The sequence below is a fragment of the Nerophis lumbriciformis genome, linkage group LG02, assembly GCF_033978685.3.
Source record: "Nerophis lumbriciformis linkage group LG02, RoL_Nlum_v2.1, whole genome shotgun sequence".
Lineage (NCBI taxonomy): Eukaryota > Metazoa > Chordata > Actinopteri > Syngnathiformes > Syngnathidae > Nerophis > Nerophis lumbriciformis.
In genome coordinates, this window is record NC_084549.2 from 21,698,604 (window position 1) to 21,716,868 (window position 18,265).

Consider the following 18,265-nt stretch of genomic DNA (forward strand, 5'->3'; position numbering starts at 1 on the left):
ATGTTGTGTCGTTCGCGAACGATTCGTTCGAACGAACGAATCTTTTGAGTGAACGTACTGAAACGAATCACTTCATGAACTGATTTGTTCCTTTCTCAGTTCAGTTGAGCTCCGCCGCGACCATGCCGGTATGAGTGGAACTGGCGCATTCTGTGACGTCGGCGAACGACGCAGCCAGCTACTCATCATGGGGGCGGGGGGAGGGACTGAGCGAACGATTCGTTCACCGCGGATTAACGACATGAATCACTCAGTGAACGACAACGCTCTCGCTCTCTGCTCTGCTTGCCTCAATGCCGCGAGTGATTCTCCTCCCGTCGCGGAAATATGTTTCATGCCATTGGCATCCGTTCTCCATTCATTCTCCAAGCTAACGGCTAATGTTGACTCAAGCCACATGAAAACAAACACACACACACGCGCCCCTTCCCCATTATCTCAACACATAAAATTATGAGAGTAGAGGAGACAGAAAGAAAGTCAGTGCAGGGCAAGGCTGAGCAGCAGCGACGCGAGGGGGAGGGGCGGGGGGTAAAGTGTAGGGCAGGCTGTTTTGAGAAGATTTAAAATAAAAATAATAACTAATGTATGTACACATACACAGGCTATTATTTACACAGTTATTGTAACAAAAATAATCGGCTCAGCTCATCCAAAATCAGCCAGCTTGTATTTTTAAATGCAAATCTGGAGTAGGGGCAAGATCTTTGGACGGAAATACCTTGAAAGAGAACATAATGTGCAAGAACAATCTTTCTTTTGTTTGACACTTTTGGTGTGTGTGTGTGTGTGTGTTTAGTTTCTTGATTTTTATATTATTTAAGCTATTTATTTTCTTTTTTATTGCATATTTAAGTTGATATTTCCATTTTTATATTTTTAAATGTAAGCTACATAAATTTTTGTTTTAATGTTGGCATTTCTGGCACTTGGTTTAATATGTGTTTTGTTTTATTTAAGGTAGCCTATTTATTTTCTTTTTGTTTGCACATTTAAGTTGATATTTTCTTTGTTATATTTTTAAACGTAGGCTACAGAACATTTAGTTTTTATGTTGGCATTTCTGGCTCTTAATTTATTTGTTTTATTTTGAAGGTATTTATTTTCTTTTTGTTTGCATATTTAAGTTTACATTTTCTTTGCTACAGAACATTTAGTTTTTATGTTGGCATTTGTTAAGGGTTTCTTAATTTAATATTTGTTTTTTCACTAAACAAACAAGGCCTATTTATTTAACTGTTGATTGCAAGCATTTTAGTAGGCTATTACTATTTTTTTTATTTCCCACTTTTATTTATTTCTTATTTTCATTTCAGTGCAATAAAACATATTTAACAACCAAGACATTTAGTCACATTGTGTTTATTGGACAGGCCGGAAACGCACACACAGTGTTTTTAAAAGTAACAGAATCTCTACTACAGCTGCAATGTCTGTTTGCGAACGTCAAGGGGAGTCTGTCAGGGCAGAGAGCGATTCACGTCTGTCGCCCTCTGGCCCACAGAACTGTAGCTGAGTGATTCAGGTTCGCTTCATGAACCTACAAGAACTGACTGGTTGTCGCTGAGGACGTGATTCAGTACAGTCAAAAGAACTGCCGATCCCATCACTATTCTACACTAATCCAGGGTAAATCCCACCTAACCTTATCCTTGTCCACACACACACAATGGTCGTTTAAGACCCCTCGCCCCCTCCGTCCGCCGGCGCAACGCGACCTAGTACGCATGAGCGGAAAATGGGCACGTCATAGTCACCTCCAGTGTTGCTTTGTGTGCAAGTTCTTAAATCAAATTTAACTTATCTGAACAATATCCAGTGTGCTGTGGGGCCCTACTGTAGTGAATCACACCCGAGCCATCATAAATTAATCAAATCTTTAATGGACATGTGAAAGTAAACAATGTGATAAACATACTTGCCAACCCTCCCGGATTTTCCGGGAGACTCCCGAAATTCAGCGCCTCTCCCGAAAACCTCCCAGGATAATTTTTCTCCCGAAAATCTCCCGAAATTCAGGCGGAGCTGGAGGCCACGCCCCTTCCAGCTCCATGCGGACCTGAGTGACGTGTCAACAGCCTGTTTTCACGTCCAATTTCCCACAATATAAACAGCGTGCCTGCCCAATCACGTTATAACTGTAGAATGATCGAGAGCGAGTTCTTGGTTTCTTATGTGGGGTTATTGTTAGGCAGTTTCATTAACGTCCTCCCAGCGCGGCAACAACAAAAGCAGTCACGTTTCCGTATACCGTAAAACAGCTTGTCTGCCGTAAACAGCAATGTTGTGACACTCTTGAACAGGACAATACTGCCACCTTCTGTACATGCATATGTGACAATAACATCTACGGCTTTTAGAGAGTGCAGTGCACAACTCCGCACACAACAAGGAGACGAAGCAGAAGAACAAGGAAGATACAGCCATGGCGACGCCGACGACGAGTAAGATGAAGAAATACGCTTGTAAGTTCCAAGCCGCAGCTGCGATTGGACCTGGATAGCCTCCGGGAAGAAGTAGTGGACTACCAAGTGCTTGGCAGTGACGATCTTCCTCAGGAAGCAAATATTGACCGGTTTTGGGCCATGCTAGGGAGAGATGGAAGATTCCAGACTCTAGTGCATTTGATGAAAGCACGTTTGTGCGTGCCACACAGCAATGCATCATCAGAGAGGGTGTTCAGCATTGTTAGAAAAATAGTGACAGATAATAGAACAAGGATGGACAATTCAACCCTTAACTCAACAATGAGTAGATGAGTGTTATATATATATATATATATATATATATATATATATATATATATATGAAATACTTGACTTGGTGAATTCTCCACACCGTACACCTCCCGAAATCGGAGGTCTCAAGGTTGGCAAGTATGGTGATAAAGAACATTTTACAACAATTAATCTAAGGATATAGATATCTGATCAGGACACTCCTCACTCTTTTGCCTTCACCTTCAATGTTCATTTGTTGTTGGTGACTTTATATACTCTGAACCTAGACGTTGAGTCTGCAACATACATGGCGGACAATAACTGATACAGTCTTCCCTCGACAGCCAAAGCACACGCTACCTTTTTTTATCACATCCACGGGAGCCCGCATTCTCGTTGTGTCTCCTTCGACAAATGGACAAAGTATTTCGGTAAGTAGAATCACAGCTGACCTGGACTTTCGAAAGTTCTCTTGCCCTCTGAGAAGTGTTGTATCCCAAATAGCTGCAATCACGCGATTCCTTCACTTATTTTGTATCCATGTGTGATTTCCACAAGCATCTGTACATGTAGAAGAAGGAGAAACACGCCATGTCTGGATGACTCGCCTCCATATTTCCAGTGGTTCGCTCCGAGTTACAAAACCGCTTGTTATGAAGCTGGCTGTGGCATGTCACTTCCTCTCCGAACTCAGTTTGTAATTGATCAAAGAGTCCATACAAAGCTAAGAGCCGGAGATTCAAGAAATACACGGAGCACTTACCCGTGTAAAACATTATCCGAGGGGAACCTTAAACGATGGTTTAGTGTGGCTGACACGGGGCTTAGGCTAAATCATTTTTTGTTTAAGGAGTTATCCGGCTTAATGTAGACAGGGCCTTCGAGGATTTACCCTAAGGCTGACAAATTATTTCCACCTATTGGCTGTGTTCGACCGTGTCCCTCGGGAAGTTCTGTGGGTAGTGCTCAGAGAGTATGGGGTATCAGACTGTCTGATTGTGGCGGTCAGCTCCCTGTATGATCAGTGTCAGAGCTTGGTCCGCATTGCCGGCAGTAAGTCGGACATGTTTCCAGTGAGGGTTGGACTCCGCCAAGGCTGCCCTTTGTCACTGATTCTGTTCATAACTTTTATGGACAGAATTTCTAGGCGCAGTCAAGGCGTTGAGGGGATCCGGTTTGGTGGCTGCAGGATTAGGTCTCTGCTTTTTGCAGATGATGTGGTCCTGATGGCTTCATCTGGCCAGGATCTTCAGCTCCTCCAAGTCCGAGTCCATGGTTCTCGCCCGGAAAAGGGTGGAGTGCCATCTCCGGGTTGCGGAGGAGACCCTGCCCCCAGTGGAGGAGTTCAAGTACCTTGGAGTCTTGTTCACGAGTGAGGGAAGAGTGGATCGTGAGATCGACAGGCGGATCGGTGCGGCGTCTTCAGTAATGCGGACGCTGTATCGATCCGTTGTGGTGAAGAAGGAGCTGAGCCAGAAGGCAAAGCTCTCAATTTACCGGTCGATCTACGTTTCCATCCTCACCTATGGCATGAGCTTTGGGTTATGACTGAAAGGTCAAGATCACGGGTACAAGCGGCCAAAATGAGTTCCCTCCGCCGGCTGGCGGGGCTCTCCCTTAGAGATAGGGTGAGAAGCTCGGCCATCCGGGGGGAGCTCAAAGTAAAGCCGCTGCTCCTCCACATCGAGAGGAGCCAAATGAGGTGGTTCGGGCATCTGGTCAGGATGCCACCCGAATGCCTCCCTCGGGAGGTGTTTAGGGCACGTCCGACCGGTAGGAGGCCACGGGGAAGACCCAGGACACGTTGGGAAGACTATGTCTCCCGGCTGGCCTGGGAATACTTCGGGATCCCCCGGGAAGAGCTGAACGAAGTGGCTGGGGAGAGAGAAGTCTGGGCTTCCCTGCTTAGGCTGCTGCCCCCGCGACCCGACCTCGGATAAGCGGAAGAAGATGGATGGATGGATGGGCTGTGTTTTAGTGGCCGGGTGACTGCCATATAGCAATGCCGTTTGGCAGTTCTTCCGGGCTACCAGAGACTTCTGTAATCCAAAGTAAAAACACACTCAGGGCTACTTTATTGGGTGAGACACGTGTAAATGCAACTATATGGGTGGTATTTCTTATTTAGAGGGCTAGAATTGCAGTGCATCAGGAAAGTATTCACAGCGCTTCACTTTTTCCACATTTTATTATGTTACAGCCTTATTGCAAAATTGAATACATTCACTGTGGATTTCAAAATTCTACCTTTTTTTTTTTTTTAAATGTTGCAAATGTATTAAAACTATAAAACTAAGTTAGTATAGTCGCAGCTCAGTATTTTTTATTTTTTTAAATATTTTTCCAAGTTGCGTAACATTATGTATGTTTACGGACTAAGCTGGTGGTAGAGAGTGACCTCAACATACAATACAGTATGTCCTCTGATAAAATTGCGTTTCTCAAAGTCCATGCTAACAAGAACCCCGGAGGAGAAAACTCTATGCAATTCTTCACATTCTGACTTGACATTCAGAAATCGTGAACATGCAGAAATACATTCAGCACACGTTGTTTGTGTATTTCTGAATATTTCTGCATGCATTGTCAAGTAGTTTTCTGCTCTGTCTGCTTTGTTTATATTATGTTATATTGTATTCATGGCAGACTATTAAATGTTGCCTTCGGAAGCTCATCATTTTATCCACAAAATTACTTTGACTTTTTAAAATGTATTTATTTACTTTTTTTCATTTATTGATTTCAGGTAATGACATACAAAAATAATAATAATAATTTAAAAAAAAAGTACAAAGTTGACAACACATAATAATATAAATTAATATAGTGCAAAAAGGTCATGTATAGTATGTAATGCATGATTGTACAGTTTTGCCTGAAAGGGAGGCTGGAAGAAGATACGTTTTTTAATCCCACCCCCATCCTGCAACTTTTCAATCGCTTCATTTCTTTTATTCAGTACTGTTTTTGTTATTTCCCGATACATGGAGAAAAACAAAACATTTGAGAGGTCACAGTAATCTAATTCCTTGAAAAGAAAAGCGCACATGGGGAAAACAAGCCCAAAAAAAAACCCCAAGCATTTTGCTTTGGCCTGGAGGCATAATTAACTGCACATGTTTGTACACATGATCAATAATACTGTAATACACATCTGGATATCTACTTACCAAGAGGACAGTGACAAATGTAGTCGTTTGTCAGATCCATACATGAGCCGCCATTGAGACAAGGCTGCGACCAACAATCATTCACATTTTCACGGCAGTACCTTCCTGCAGGAGAAAAACTGTTATAATCTTACGTGGGCTTCACCTGACACATGTTGCTCGTGCTACTAATAAATATCAGAAATGTTGCTTTATGCTTAGTTTTAATTGACACAGTTGGACATGCACTGTGTAAATTCAGTTTATTGTTCGTACACATCGTCTTGTCTGCAATCTGACTGCGCATATATAATGAGTTAAATATGAAGAAAATTAGTACAGTTTAGCATGAGCTCTATTGACATATATATATATATATATATATATATATATATATATATATATTAGGGATGTCCGATAATATCGGCCTGCCGATATTATCGGCCGATAAATGTGTTAAAATGTAATATCGGAAATTATCGGTATCGTTTTTTTTTATTCGCGGTATCGTTTTTTTTAAAAATTTTTATTTATTTTATTTTTTTTTAATTAAATCAACATAAAAAACACAAGATACACTTACAATTAGTGCACCAACCCAAAAAAACTCCATCCCCCATTTACACTCATTCACACTCATTCACACAAAAGGGTTGTTTCTTTATGTTATTAATATTCTGGTGCCGACATTATATATCAATATATATCAATACAGTCTGCAAGGGATACAGTCCGTAAGCACACATGATTGTGCGTGCTGCTGGTCCACTAATAGTACTAACCTTTAACAGTTAATTTTACTCATTTTCATTAATTACTACTTTCTATGTAACTGTTTTTATATTGTTTTACTTTCTTTTATATTCAAGAAAATATTTTTAATTTATGTATCTTATTTTATTTTTATTTTTTTAAAGTACCTTATCTTCATCATACCTGGTTGTCCAAATTAGGCATAATAATGTGTTAATTGTTAATTCCACGACTGCATATATCGGTATCGGTAATTAAAGAGTTGGACAATATCGGAATATCGGATATCGGCAAAAAGCCATTATCGGACATCCCTAATATATATATATATATATATATATATATATATATATATATATATATATATATATATATATATATATATATATATATATATATATATGTATATATATATATATATATATATATATATTAGGAATATCGGATATCGGCAAAAAGCCATTATCAGACATCCCTAATATATATATATATATATATATATATATATTAGGACATATATCAGACATCCCTAATATATATATATATATATATATATATATATATATATATATATATATATATATATATATATATATATATATATATATATATTAGGGATGTCCGATAATGGCTTTTTGCCGATATCCGATATTCCGATTTTGTCCAACTCTTTAATTACCGATACCGATATCAACAAATATATGCAGTCGTGGAATTAACAATATATATATATATATATATATATATATATATATATATATATATATATATATTTATATATATATATATATATATATATATGATGGCCATTGCACTTTTGGCATACAGTGCATTCGGAAATAATTCACAGTGCTTCAGTTTTTCCAAATGTTGTTAAGTTACAGCCTTTTTTCCATAATGGAATACATTTTTTTTTGTCCTCAAAATTCGACAGACAAAACCCCATATTAATGTGAAAAGGTTTTTAAAAAATGCCAATTTATTAAAACTCAGAGCATTCTCTGGTCTGATGAGACCAAGATTAAACTATTTGGCGTGAATGCCAGTCATCATGTTTGGAGGAAACCAGGCACCCCTCATCACCAGGCCAAAGACATCCCTACAGTGAAGCGTGGTGGTGCCAGCATCATGCTGTGGGGATGTTTTTTTCAGCGGCAGGATAGTCAGACTAGTCAGGGTAGGGGGAAAAAGTGAATGCTGCAATGAACAGAGAAATCCTGGATGAAAACCAACCCTTCCCATCCAACCTGATAAAGCTTGAGAGGTGCCACAAAGATAAATGGGTGAAACTGGCCAAAGATAGGTATATGCCAAGCTGGTGGCATCGTATTCTTAAAGGATTTGGGACTGTAATTGCTGCTAAAAGTGCATTAATAAAGTATTGAGCAAAGACTGGTAACAGTTAGAGATGCTACCTCAGAAGCATCTTAAAACTCATTTGTATACGCTAGCCTTTAAATAGACCCCCCTTTTACACCAGTTGATCTGCCGTCTCTTTTCTGCTCAGCCCCCCTCTCCTGCGTGGAGAGGTTATTAGGTGACCACAGATGATATGCTAGCTGTTCGAAGTCGGGACCCGGGGTGGACCACTCATCTGTGCATTGGTTGGGGACGTCTCAGCTCTGCTGACTTGTCTCCACTCAAGATAATCCCCTGCTGGCCCCACTATGGACTGGCCTCTCACACTATTAACTAGATCCACCTGACGTCCATTGCATTGGTCACCCAGGGGTGGGGCGGGCCCTCCAGGGGGCGGGCCCTCCAAGGTTTGTCATTTTATCCCATTGGGTTGAGTTTTTTCTTGCCTTGATGTGGGATCTGAGCCGAGGATGTCGTTGTGGCTTGTGCAGCCCTTTGAGACATTTGTGATTAAGGGCTATATAAATAAACTTTGATTGATTGATTGAATGACTGTGATTACCATTGTACATGTGATTTTTTTTTATTTACTTTTATGTTGATACATTTGCAAAATAAATGGGGTATCGTCTGTAGAATGTTGAGGACAAAAAAATAATGAATTCCGTTTTGGAATAAGGCCGTAACATAACATGTGGAAAAAGTGTGATTACTTTCCGGATGCACTGTAATTACCAAGCTTGTAAATGTACACACTTTGCCAAATCTAACCCACAGGTTTGATTTTGACACGTCTCACACAGATTGAGTTGAAATTAGTAACATTTCCTATTGGCGCCACCTCAAGGCAGCTGGTTAGCACGTCGCCTACTGGCTTGTATGTATTCAGCATGCTACTGCTGGTATAGATGCATAAATGACGTATTCTCCATTTTTACTATTCTCTGGGGAAGAGCTAAGGCTGGAATTAAATAAAGTCATTACTGACAAATTTAAGGCTCCACTAGGTTCGGCCTCTTGTGATATTTCAGACCTCTGAGCGGGGAGAGCTCATAGAACGAAGAGCCTGACATCCCCAGGCTATGCTCTCTCTTTCTCTCTCTCGCTCTCCTACCAAAGGTAATTTTACTCTGGCCTTTGTGACTCAATGGATGGGTGGCCACTGTGTTGCTCTTGCACCATATGGTATTCTTATTCCAGCTGCTGAGTATAAAGTTGGTATAAATCTATGAGCACAAGGCACACTTTGCACCCTGTGACATCCCGGACACTGACCACCGCGCCAGTGTACCATTTCACATGGAATGTTGTACAAGCACTGACTTTAGACTTAGACTTAGACATTAGACTTAGACATACTTTAAATTTATTCTAGATTATTAATCACGCCTTTCAGCTGGACAGTAAAATGATGTGGACATAAACAGAGAAGTTAGTCAACTTTAACAGCCAATTTAGACCCAGATATGGTAATTTTGTAACCCAACATGAGTAATTCTTCATCAATCAATCAATCAATCAATGTTTATTTATATAGCTCTAAATCACGAGTGTCTCAAAGGGCTGCACAAGCCACAACGACATCCTCGGCTCAGATCCCACATTAGGGCAAGGAAAAACTCAACCCAATGGGACAATGAGAAACCTTGGAGGGGACCGCAGATGTGAGGACCCCCCCTGGGCGACCGGTGCAATGGACGTCGAGTGGATCTAGCATAATATTGAGAGTCCAGTCCATAGTGGATCTAACATAATAGTGAGAGTCCAGTCCATAGTGGATCTAACATAATAGTGAGAGTCCAGTCCATAGTGGGGCCAGCAGGAGACCATCCCGAGCGGAGACAGGTCAGCAACGTAGAGACGTCCCCAACCGATGCACAGATGAGCGGTCCACCCCGGGTCACGACTTTGGACAGCCAGCACTTCATCCATGGCCACCGAACTTGTGCCCCCCCCCCTTCCACAAAGGAAAAGGGGGTAGAGCAGAAAGGAAACGGCAGATCAACTAGTCCGGGGGTCGGCAACCCGCGGCTCTAGAGCCACATGCGGCTCTTTAGCGCCGCCCTAGTGGCTCTCTGGAGCTTTTTCAAAGATGTATGAAAAATGGAAAAAGATGAGGGGAAAAATATATACTTTTTGTGTTAATATGGTTTCTGTAGGAGGACAAACATGACACAAACCTCCCTAATTGTTACAAAGCACACTGTTTGAATAAACATGCTTCACTGATTCGAGTATTTGGCGAGCGCCGTTTTGTCCTACTAATTTTGGCGGTCCTTGAACTCACCGTAGTTTGTTTACATGTATAACTCTCTCTGACTTTCTAGGACGTGTTTTATGCCACTTCTTTTTCCATCTCATTTTGTCCACCAAACTTTTAACGTTGTGCATGAATGCACAAAGGTGAGTTTTGTTGATGTTACTGACTTGTGTGGAGTGCTAATCAGACATATTTGGTCACTGCATGACTGCAAGCTAATCGATGCTAACATGCTATTTAGGCTAGCTATATGTACATATTGCATCATTATGCCTCATTTGTAGGTATATTTGAGGTCATTTAGTTACCTTTAAGTCCTCTTAATTCAATTTATATCTCATGACACACTATCTGTATGTAATATGGCTTTTAATTTTTTGCGGCTCCAGACAGATTTGTTTTTGTATTTTTGGTCCAATATGGCTCTTTCAACATTTTGGTTTGCCGACCCCTGAACTAGTCTAAAAGGGGGGTCTATTCAAAGGCTAGAGTATACAAATGAGTTTTAAGATAGCACTTAAATGCTTTGAATTCTTCATCTAATCGAAAATATATATCAACGTCCTAACAGTCTGCACCCCAGTGAGAGAAGACATTGTACAGTAAGTGATGTTTAATTATGTTTGTTGGCTTTCATGAAGTCTGCATGAGTTGTCGTCAGTGTTGACGTTGAAGGTAAAAAGCAAACATAATGCGGCTATGAAATTAAGGCGCCACCGTATGGTTAAAATGATCAAAAAATGTAAATATTACAAGTTATTTAGAATGTGCCTGTTACTACATTATATGTAAACCCACAGCGTGTGTATAAAGCGTTTACGGAGGTGTTTGGATGTTTTTTAAGCGCTTTATAGTAGAGATGTCCGATAATATCGGCCTGCCGATATTATCGGCCAATAAATGCTTTAAAATGTAATATCGGAAATTGTCGGCATTGTTTTTTTTTTTATTATCGGTATCGGTTTTTTTTGTTTTTTTTTAATCAACATAAAAAACACAAGTTACACTTAAAATTAGTGCACCAACCCAAAAAACCTCCCTCCCCACTCAATCACACAAAAGGGTTGTTTCTTTCTGTTATTAATATTCTGGTTCCTACATTATATATCAGTGGTTTTTAACCTGGGTTCGATCGAACACTAGGGGTTCGGTGAGTCGGCTTCAGGGGTTCGGCGGAGCCTCCGCCACGGAGGTAAAGACACATCCGACTTATCGTGTAAATAAAATCTTCTTCCTATCGGCGTATTATGGATACCCCCAAACAATGTTCCCTCTAATTTTCCATCTGATTTGCAGGTTTTTTGATTGATTGATTGAAACTTTTACTAGTAGATTGCAAAGGAAGAGAATACATTATATGAAACAGTACAGTTTACACAGTACAGTACATATTACGTACAATTGACCACTAAATGGTAACATCCGAATACGTTTTTCAACTTGCTTAAGTCGGGGTCCACGTTAATCAATTCATGGTAATGTGTGTAAGGTGTGTAATTTGTTTGTGAGTTTATGCACTGTGTTAGTTTTGTTCTTTGAACAAGATGATGTTCATGCACGGTTAATTTTGTGCACCAGTAAAAAAACATATGACTTTTTCTTGAATTTGAAAAAAAAAAAAACATTTTATTTTTCACTAAAGAAGGGTTCGGTGAATGCGCATATGAAACTGGGTGGGTTCGGTACCTCCAACAAGGTTAAGAACCACTGATATATATCAATATACTGTATATCAATACAGTCTGCAAGGGATACAGTCCGTAAGCACACATGATTGTGCGTGCTGCTGGTCCACTAATAGTACTAACCTTTAACAGTTAATTTTACTCATTTTCATTAATTACTAGTTTCTATGTAACTGTTTTTATATTGTTTTACTTTCTTTTTTATTCAATAAAATGTTTTAATTTATTTATCTTATTTTATTGTATTAATATTTTAAAAAAGGACCTTATCTTCACCATACCTGGTTGTCCAAATTAGGCAAAATAATGTGTTAATTCCACGACTGTATATATTAGTATCGGTTGATATCGGTATCGGTAATTAAAGAGTTGGACAATATCGGAATATCGGATATCGGCAAAAAGCCATTATCGGACATCCCTACTTTATAGGCGTAATAGAGCGACTACTACTGCATTGTAAGTGCACTTTTGCTCGCATTTGTTTACTAGTTAGAATGCATTAAAAAAAAAACATAACTGGGTATGTCTTACCTAAAGATTGTGAATTATAGGCAACATTTAAAAAAAGTACAGTTCCCCTTTTACAGGGCTATTTTTGGAGGGTGTTTGAGTTGTTGGTCTTTGGAGTATTTGGATAAAAGCATGTCAGCGACACATAATGAACATACCTAGAAGCGGTTTTAATCTGTGAAAATACAGCTTGACCGACATGATTTTATATTTATTATGAAATGTCTTCTTACCTTCAAAACCTGGGGAACAATGGCAGCGATAATCACCGACAAGATCCTCGCACGTGGCCTCGTTTGCACAGGGGAAGCTGCCGCATTCATCTGTTTCCGTTTCGCACAGCGACCCTTCAAATCCGAGCGCGCACCGGCAGGTGAAGTTCAACTGCTGGTCCACGCAAACGCCATGCTTGGAGCAGCCGTGACCCACACAGTAGTCGATGTCTTCTTCACAGAAGGAGCCAGAGAATCCCCCGGGACAAAGACAGCTGGGAAGAGATTGAAGAGGATTTCTTACTGCCAAATATTGCATGATGAACTATTAAAAACGAGGATGTTAAATGTCAGATGTTTGTCATACGTGTACACTAACCTGTAACCGTCAATCTCATCCACACAGGGAGCGCCGTTTTGACACCAATGTTGAACGCAATCATTGACATTTGTGCGACAGTTATGGCCCGACCAGCCTGGAGCGCAGATACAAGTGTAGCTGTTTGCGCTGTTCAACACGCATCGCCCTCCGTTGGCACATGGCTGCTGATAGATAGAGAGCTGTTACACATGTTTTCTTTATTTACAATATCCATCCATCCATCCATCCATCTTCATCCGCTTATCCGAGGTCAGGTCGCGGGGGCAGCAGCCTAAGCAGGGAAGCCCAGACTTTCCTCTCCCCAGCCACTTCGTACAGCTCCTCCAGGGGGATCCCGAGGCGTTCCCAGGCCAGCCGGGAGAGATAGTCTTCCCAACGTGTCCTGGGTCTTCCCCGTGGCCTCCTACCGGTCGGACGTGCCCTAAACACCTCCCTAGGGAGGCATTCGGGTGGCATCCTGACCAGATGCCCGAACTACCTCATCTGGCTCCTCTCAATGTGGAGGAGCAGCGGCTTTACTTTGAGCTCCCCTCGGATGGCAGAGCTTCTCACCCTATCTCTAAGGGAGAGCCCCGCCACCCGGCGGATGAAACTCATTTTGGCCGCTTGTACCCGTGATCTTGTCCTTTCGGTCATAACCCAAAGCTCATGACCATAGGTGAGGATGGGAATGTACCAGTTTGTAGATCGACCGATAAATCGAGAGCTTTGCCTTCCGGCTCAGCTCCTTCTTCACCACAACGGATCGATACAGCGTCCGCATTACTGAAGACGCCGCACCGATCCGCCTGTCGATCTCACGATCCACTCTTCCCTCACTCGTGAACAAGACGCCGAGGTACTTGAACTCCTCCACTTGGGGCAAGATCTCCTCCCCAACCCGGAGATAGCACCCACCCTTTTCCAGGCGAGAACCATGGACTCGGACTTACAATATCATAATAATAATCATACATATACAAATATGTATATATACACACATATATATACTGTATATGTATATACATATATATATACATAAATATATATACATATACAAATATATATACATGTATACAGTCACGATCAAAAGTGTACATACACTTGTAAAGAACATAATGTCATGGCTGTCTTGAGTTCCCAATACTTTCTACAGACCTTTTTTTTTTTTGTGATAGAGTGATTGGAGCACATACTTGTTGGTCACAAAAAACATTCATGAAATTTGGTTATTTTATGAATTTATTATGGGTCTACTAAAAATGTGACCAAATATGCTGGGTCAAAAGTATACATAAAGCAATGTTAATATTGTAGTGTAGTTCAGCTAAATGTGTTGGTTTTCTGACATGGACTTGTTTCTTCAGCATTGTCCACATTTCTGACATCACATAGACAAAGATAAGACCCTCTGGAGCAGGGGTCGGGAACCTTTTCGGGTGAGAGAGCCATGAAAGCCAAATATTTTAAAATGTATTTCCGTGAGAGCCATATAATATTCTTTAACACTGAATACAACTAAATGCGTGCATTTTTAAGTAGGACCACCATTTTTAGAATACCGTATTTTTCGGACTATAAGTCGCAGTTTTTTTTCATAGTTTGGCCGGGGGTGCGACTTATACTCAGGAGCGACTTATGTGTGAAATTACCGTAAAATATCAAATAATATCATTTAGCTCATTCACGTAAGAGACTAGACGTATAAGATTTCATGGGATTTAGCGATTAGGAGTGACAGATTGTTTGGTAAACGTATAGCATGTTCTATATGTTATAGTTATTTGAATGACTCTTACCATAATATGTTACGTTAACATACCAGGCGCGTTCTCAGTTGGTTATTTATGCCTCATATAACGTACACTTATTCAGCCTGTTGTTCACTATTCTTTATTTATTTTAAATTGCCTTTCAAATGTCTATTCTTGGTGTTGGGTTTTATCAAATACATTTCCCCCAAAAATGCGACTTATACATGTTTTTTTCCTTCTTTATTATGCATTTCGGCCGGTGCGACTTATACTCAGGAGCGACTTATACTCCGAGAAATACGGTATAATAAGTCTCTTTTTTTTTAATAACAGTTATTCTGAAGGTAACCAATAATAAATAAAATGCTTCTTACCATTAATGTGACTTCTGGTGCTGCATGGTTTTGCTGATGGCTTTGTAGTCTGATTGATACATGGTTATTTTTAACACTGTGATTACCAGCGGAATTATTCATTACTTATCGTGTTAAGCAATGTCAGCTAGGATTTATCTGAAAGCCAGATTCAGTCATCAAAAGAGCCACATCTGGCTCTAGAGCCATATGTTCCCTACCCCTGCTCTGGAGGAAAGTTCTGTGGTCAGATGAAACACAAATTGAGCTGTTTGGCCACAGTACCCAGCAATATGTTTTGAGCAGAAAAGGTGAGGTCTTTAATCCCAGGAACACCGTTCACCATGGTGGTAGTATTATGCTCTGGGCCTGTTTTGCTGCCAATTGAACTGGTGCTTTACAGATAGTAAATGGGACAATGAAAAAGGAGGATTACCTCCAAATTCTTCAGGACAACCTAAAATCATCAGGGTCTTGGGCGCAGCTTAGTGTTCCAACAGGACAATGACCCCAAACACATGTCAAAAGTGGTAAAGGAATGACTAAATAAGGTTAAAATTAAGGTTTTAGAATGGCCTTCCCAAAGTCCTGACAAAAACGTGTGGACAATGCTTAAAAAAAAAAAAAAAATGTTGTTTTATTCATACTTGCCAACCTTGAGACCTCCGATTTCGGGAGGTGGGGGGCCGGGGGCGGGGCGGGGGCGTGGTTAAGAGGGGAGGAGTATATTTACAGCTAGGATTCACCAAGTCAAGTATTTTATATATATATATATATATATAAGAAATACTAAGTCAAGTATTTCATATATATGTATATATATAAGAAATACTAAGTCAAGTATTTCATATATATATATATATATATATATATATATATATACTGTATATAAATATATATATATATATATATATATATATAAATAAAAGAAATACTTGAATTTCAGTGTTCATTTATTTACACATATACACACACATAACACTCATGTACTCATTGTTGAGGGGTTGAATTGTCCATCCTTGTTCTATTTGTCACTATTTTTCTAACCATGCTGAACGCCCTCACTGATGATGCATTGCTTTGTGGGACGCAAAAAGTGCTTTCATCAAATGCACTCGATGGCAGTATTGTCCTGTTCAACATTGCTGTTTAGGGCAGACGAACTGCTTTATTGTAGACAAAATGCTGTTGTTGTGTGTTGTTGCCGCGCTGGGAGGACGTTAATGAAACTGCCTAACAATAAACCCACATAAGAAACCAAGAACTCGCCCTCCATCATTCTACTGTTATAACGTGATTGGGCTGGTACGCTGTTTATAGTGTGTGCCTGAATTTCGGGAGATTTTCGGGAGAAAATTTGTCCCGGGAGGTTTTCGGGAGAGGCGCTGAATTTTGGGAGTCTCCCGGAAAATCCGGGAGGGTTGGCAAGTATGGTTTTATCTGACCATAGAACTTTCCTCCAAAAGGTCTTATCTTCGTCCATGTGATGTCAGAAGTGTGGACAAGGCTGAAGAAACAATTCCATGTCAGAAAACCATCAAATTTAGCTGAACTGCACCAATTTTGTCAAGAGGAGTGGTCAAAAATTCAACCAGAAGCTTGTGGATGGCTACCAAAAGTGCCTTATTGCAGTGAAACTTGCCAAGGGATATGTAACCAAATATTAACATTGCTGTATGTATACTTTTGACCCAGCAGATTTGGTCACATTTTCAGTAGACCCATAATAAATTCATAAAAGAACCAAACGTCATGAATGTTTTTTGTGACCAACAAGTATGTGCTCCAATCACTCTATCACAAAAAAATAAGAGTTGTAGAAATTATTGGAAACTCAAGACAGCCATGTTCTTTACAAGTGTATGTAAACTTTTGACCACGACTGTATATGTCCATCCATCCATCCATTTTCTACCGCTTGTCCCTCTCGGGGTCGCGGGGGGTGCCAGGTCCTATCCCAGCTGCATTCGGAAGGAAGGCGGGGTACACCCTGGACAAGTCACCACCTCATCACAGGGCCAACACAGATAGACAGACAACATTCACACTCACATTCATACACTAGGACCAATTTAGTGTTGCCAATCAAGCTATCCCAAGGTGCATGTCTACATATATATATATATATATATATATATATATATATATATATATATATATATATATATATATATATATATATATATATATATATATATATAATTCATTATCTCCTTATCCTAGGGTACATTGAGCCTGCCCTGGTTAAGAATTCAAGCATTCTTTCACAATACCGCATCCAATCAGTTCCTCCTCCTGGCAGCCTGAGAATGAGCCTCATTACAGAGACATGATACTCATGAATACTGATTTGTACTTTAGACTGTATTCACTCGCTGGTCCACGTTGAGTCTAAATCATGTCTTACAAGACAAGATCAATGACCACTGAGGGCAAAACCTCCCAAGAGTTCTTTGGGGGGAAAAAAAGAAAGATGTCTGGCATAGTGTATTCATGTTTATAACTGCTAAAAGGTTGAACGGTCTTGACAGGATGGCTTTTCTGTGAGGAGGCCAACATAGCCTGCAACTTAGAATCAACATTTGTTAAAAGGGACTTATGGTGAGTTTCGCCTTTTCTGACTTATAAATGTTGTTCCGATGTTGGATACTATTCTTAAAGAATGCCAAACTGTCCGATCATAAGGTTCACACTTTTTGGCTTGAGCTTGCGTGCAGTTTTGGAACGTTCTGAACGCCGTGTTTTGCAGTCGTTTTTAACAGAGGATACAGTGTGATGTCACAATGAGGTGGATGTATCTATTTGAGCAATAAAGGGAACATATGATCATTTTAATCTACAAATCTACAATAGATGTAAATATAAACGTAATACAATGATTTTCAAATCATTTTCAACCCATATTCAGTTGAATGCACTACAAAGACAAGATATTTGATGTTCAAACTCATACATTTTTTTTTTTTTTGCAAATAATAATTAACTTAGAATTTCATGGCTGCAACACGTGCCAAAGTAGTTGGGAAAGGGCATGTTCACCACTGTGTTACATGGCCTTTCCTTTTCACAACACTCAGTAAACGTTTGAGAACTGAGGAGACACATTTTTTAAGCTTCTCAGGTGGAATTCTTTCCCATTTTTGCTT

General features: G+C 40.1%; 1 protein-coding gene across 1 annotated transcript in view; it reads right to left on the reverse strand.

The window, feature by feature from the left end:
• The window catches only part of eys (eyes shut homolog), a 683,137-nt gene that overhangs the window by 530,736 nt on the left and 134,136 nt on the right, over positions 1 to 18,265 (reverse strand). The window contains exons 10-12 of the mRNA XM_061958758.1: positions 13,031 to 13,194; positions 12,673 to 12,926; positions 5,891 to 5,995 (exon numbers count right to left, since the gene is read on the reverse strand). Coding sequence (XP_061814742.1) covers positions 5,891 to 5,995; positions 12,673 to 12,926; positions 13,031 to 13,194 — 523 coding nt within the window. The remainder of the gene's footprint in view (positions 1 to 5,890; positions 5,996 to 12,672; positions 12,927 to 13,030; positions 13,195 to 18,265) is intronic.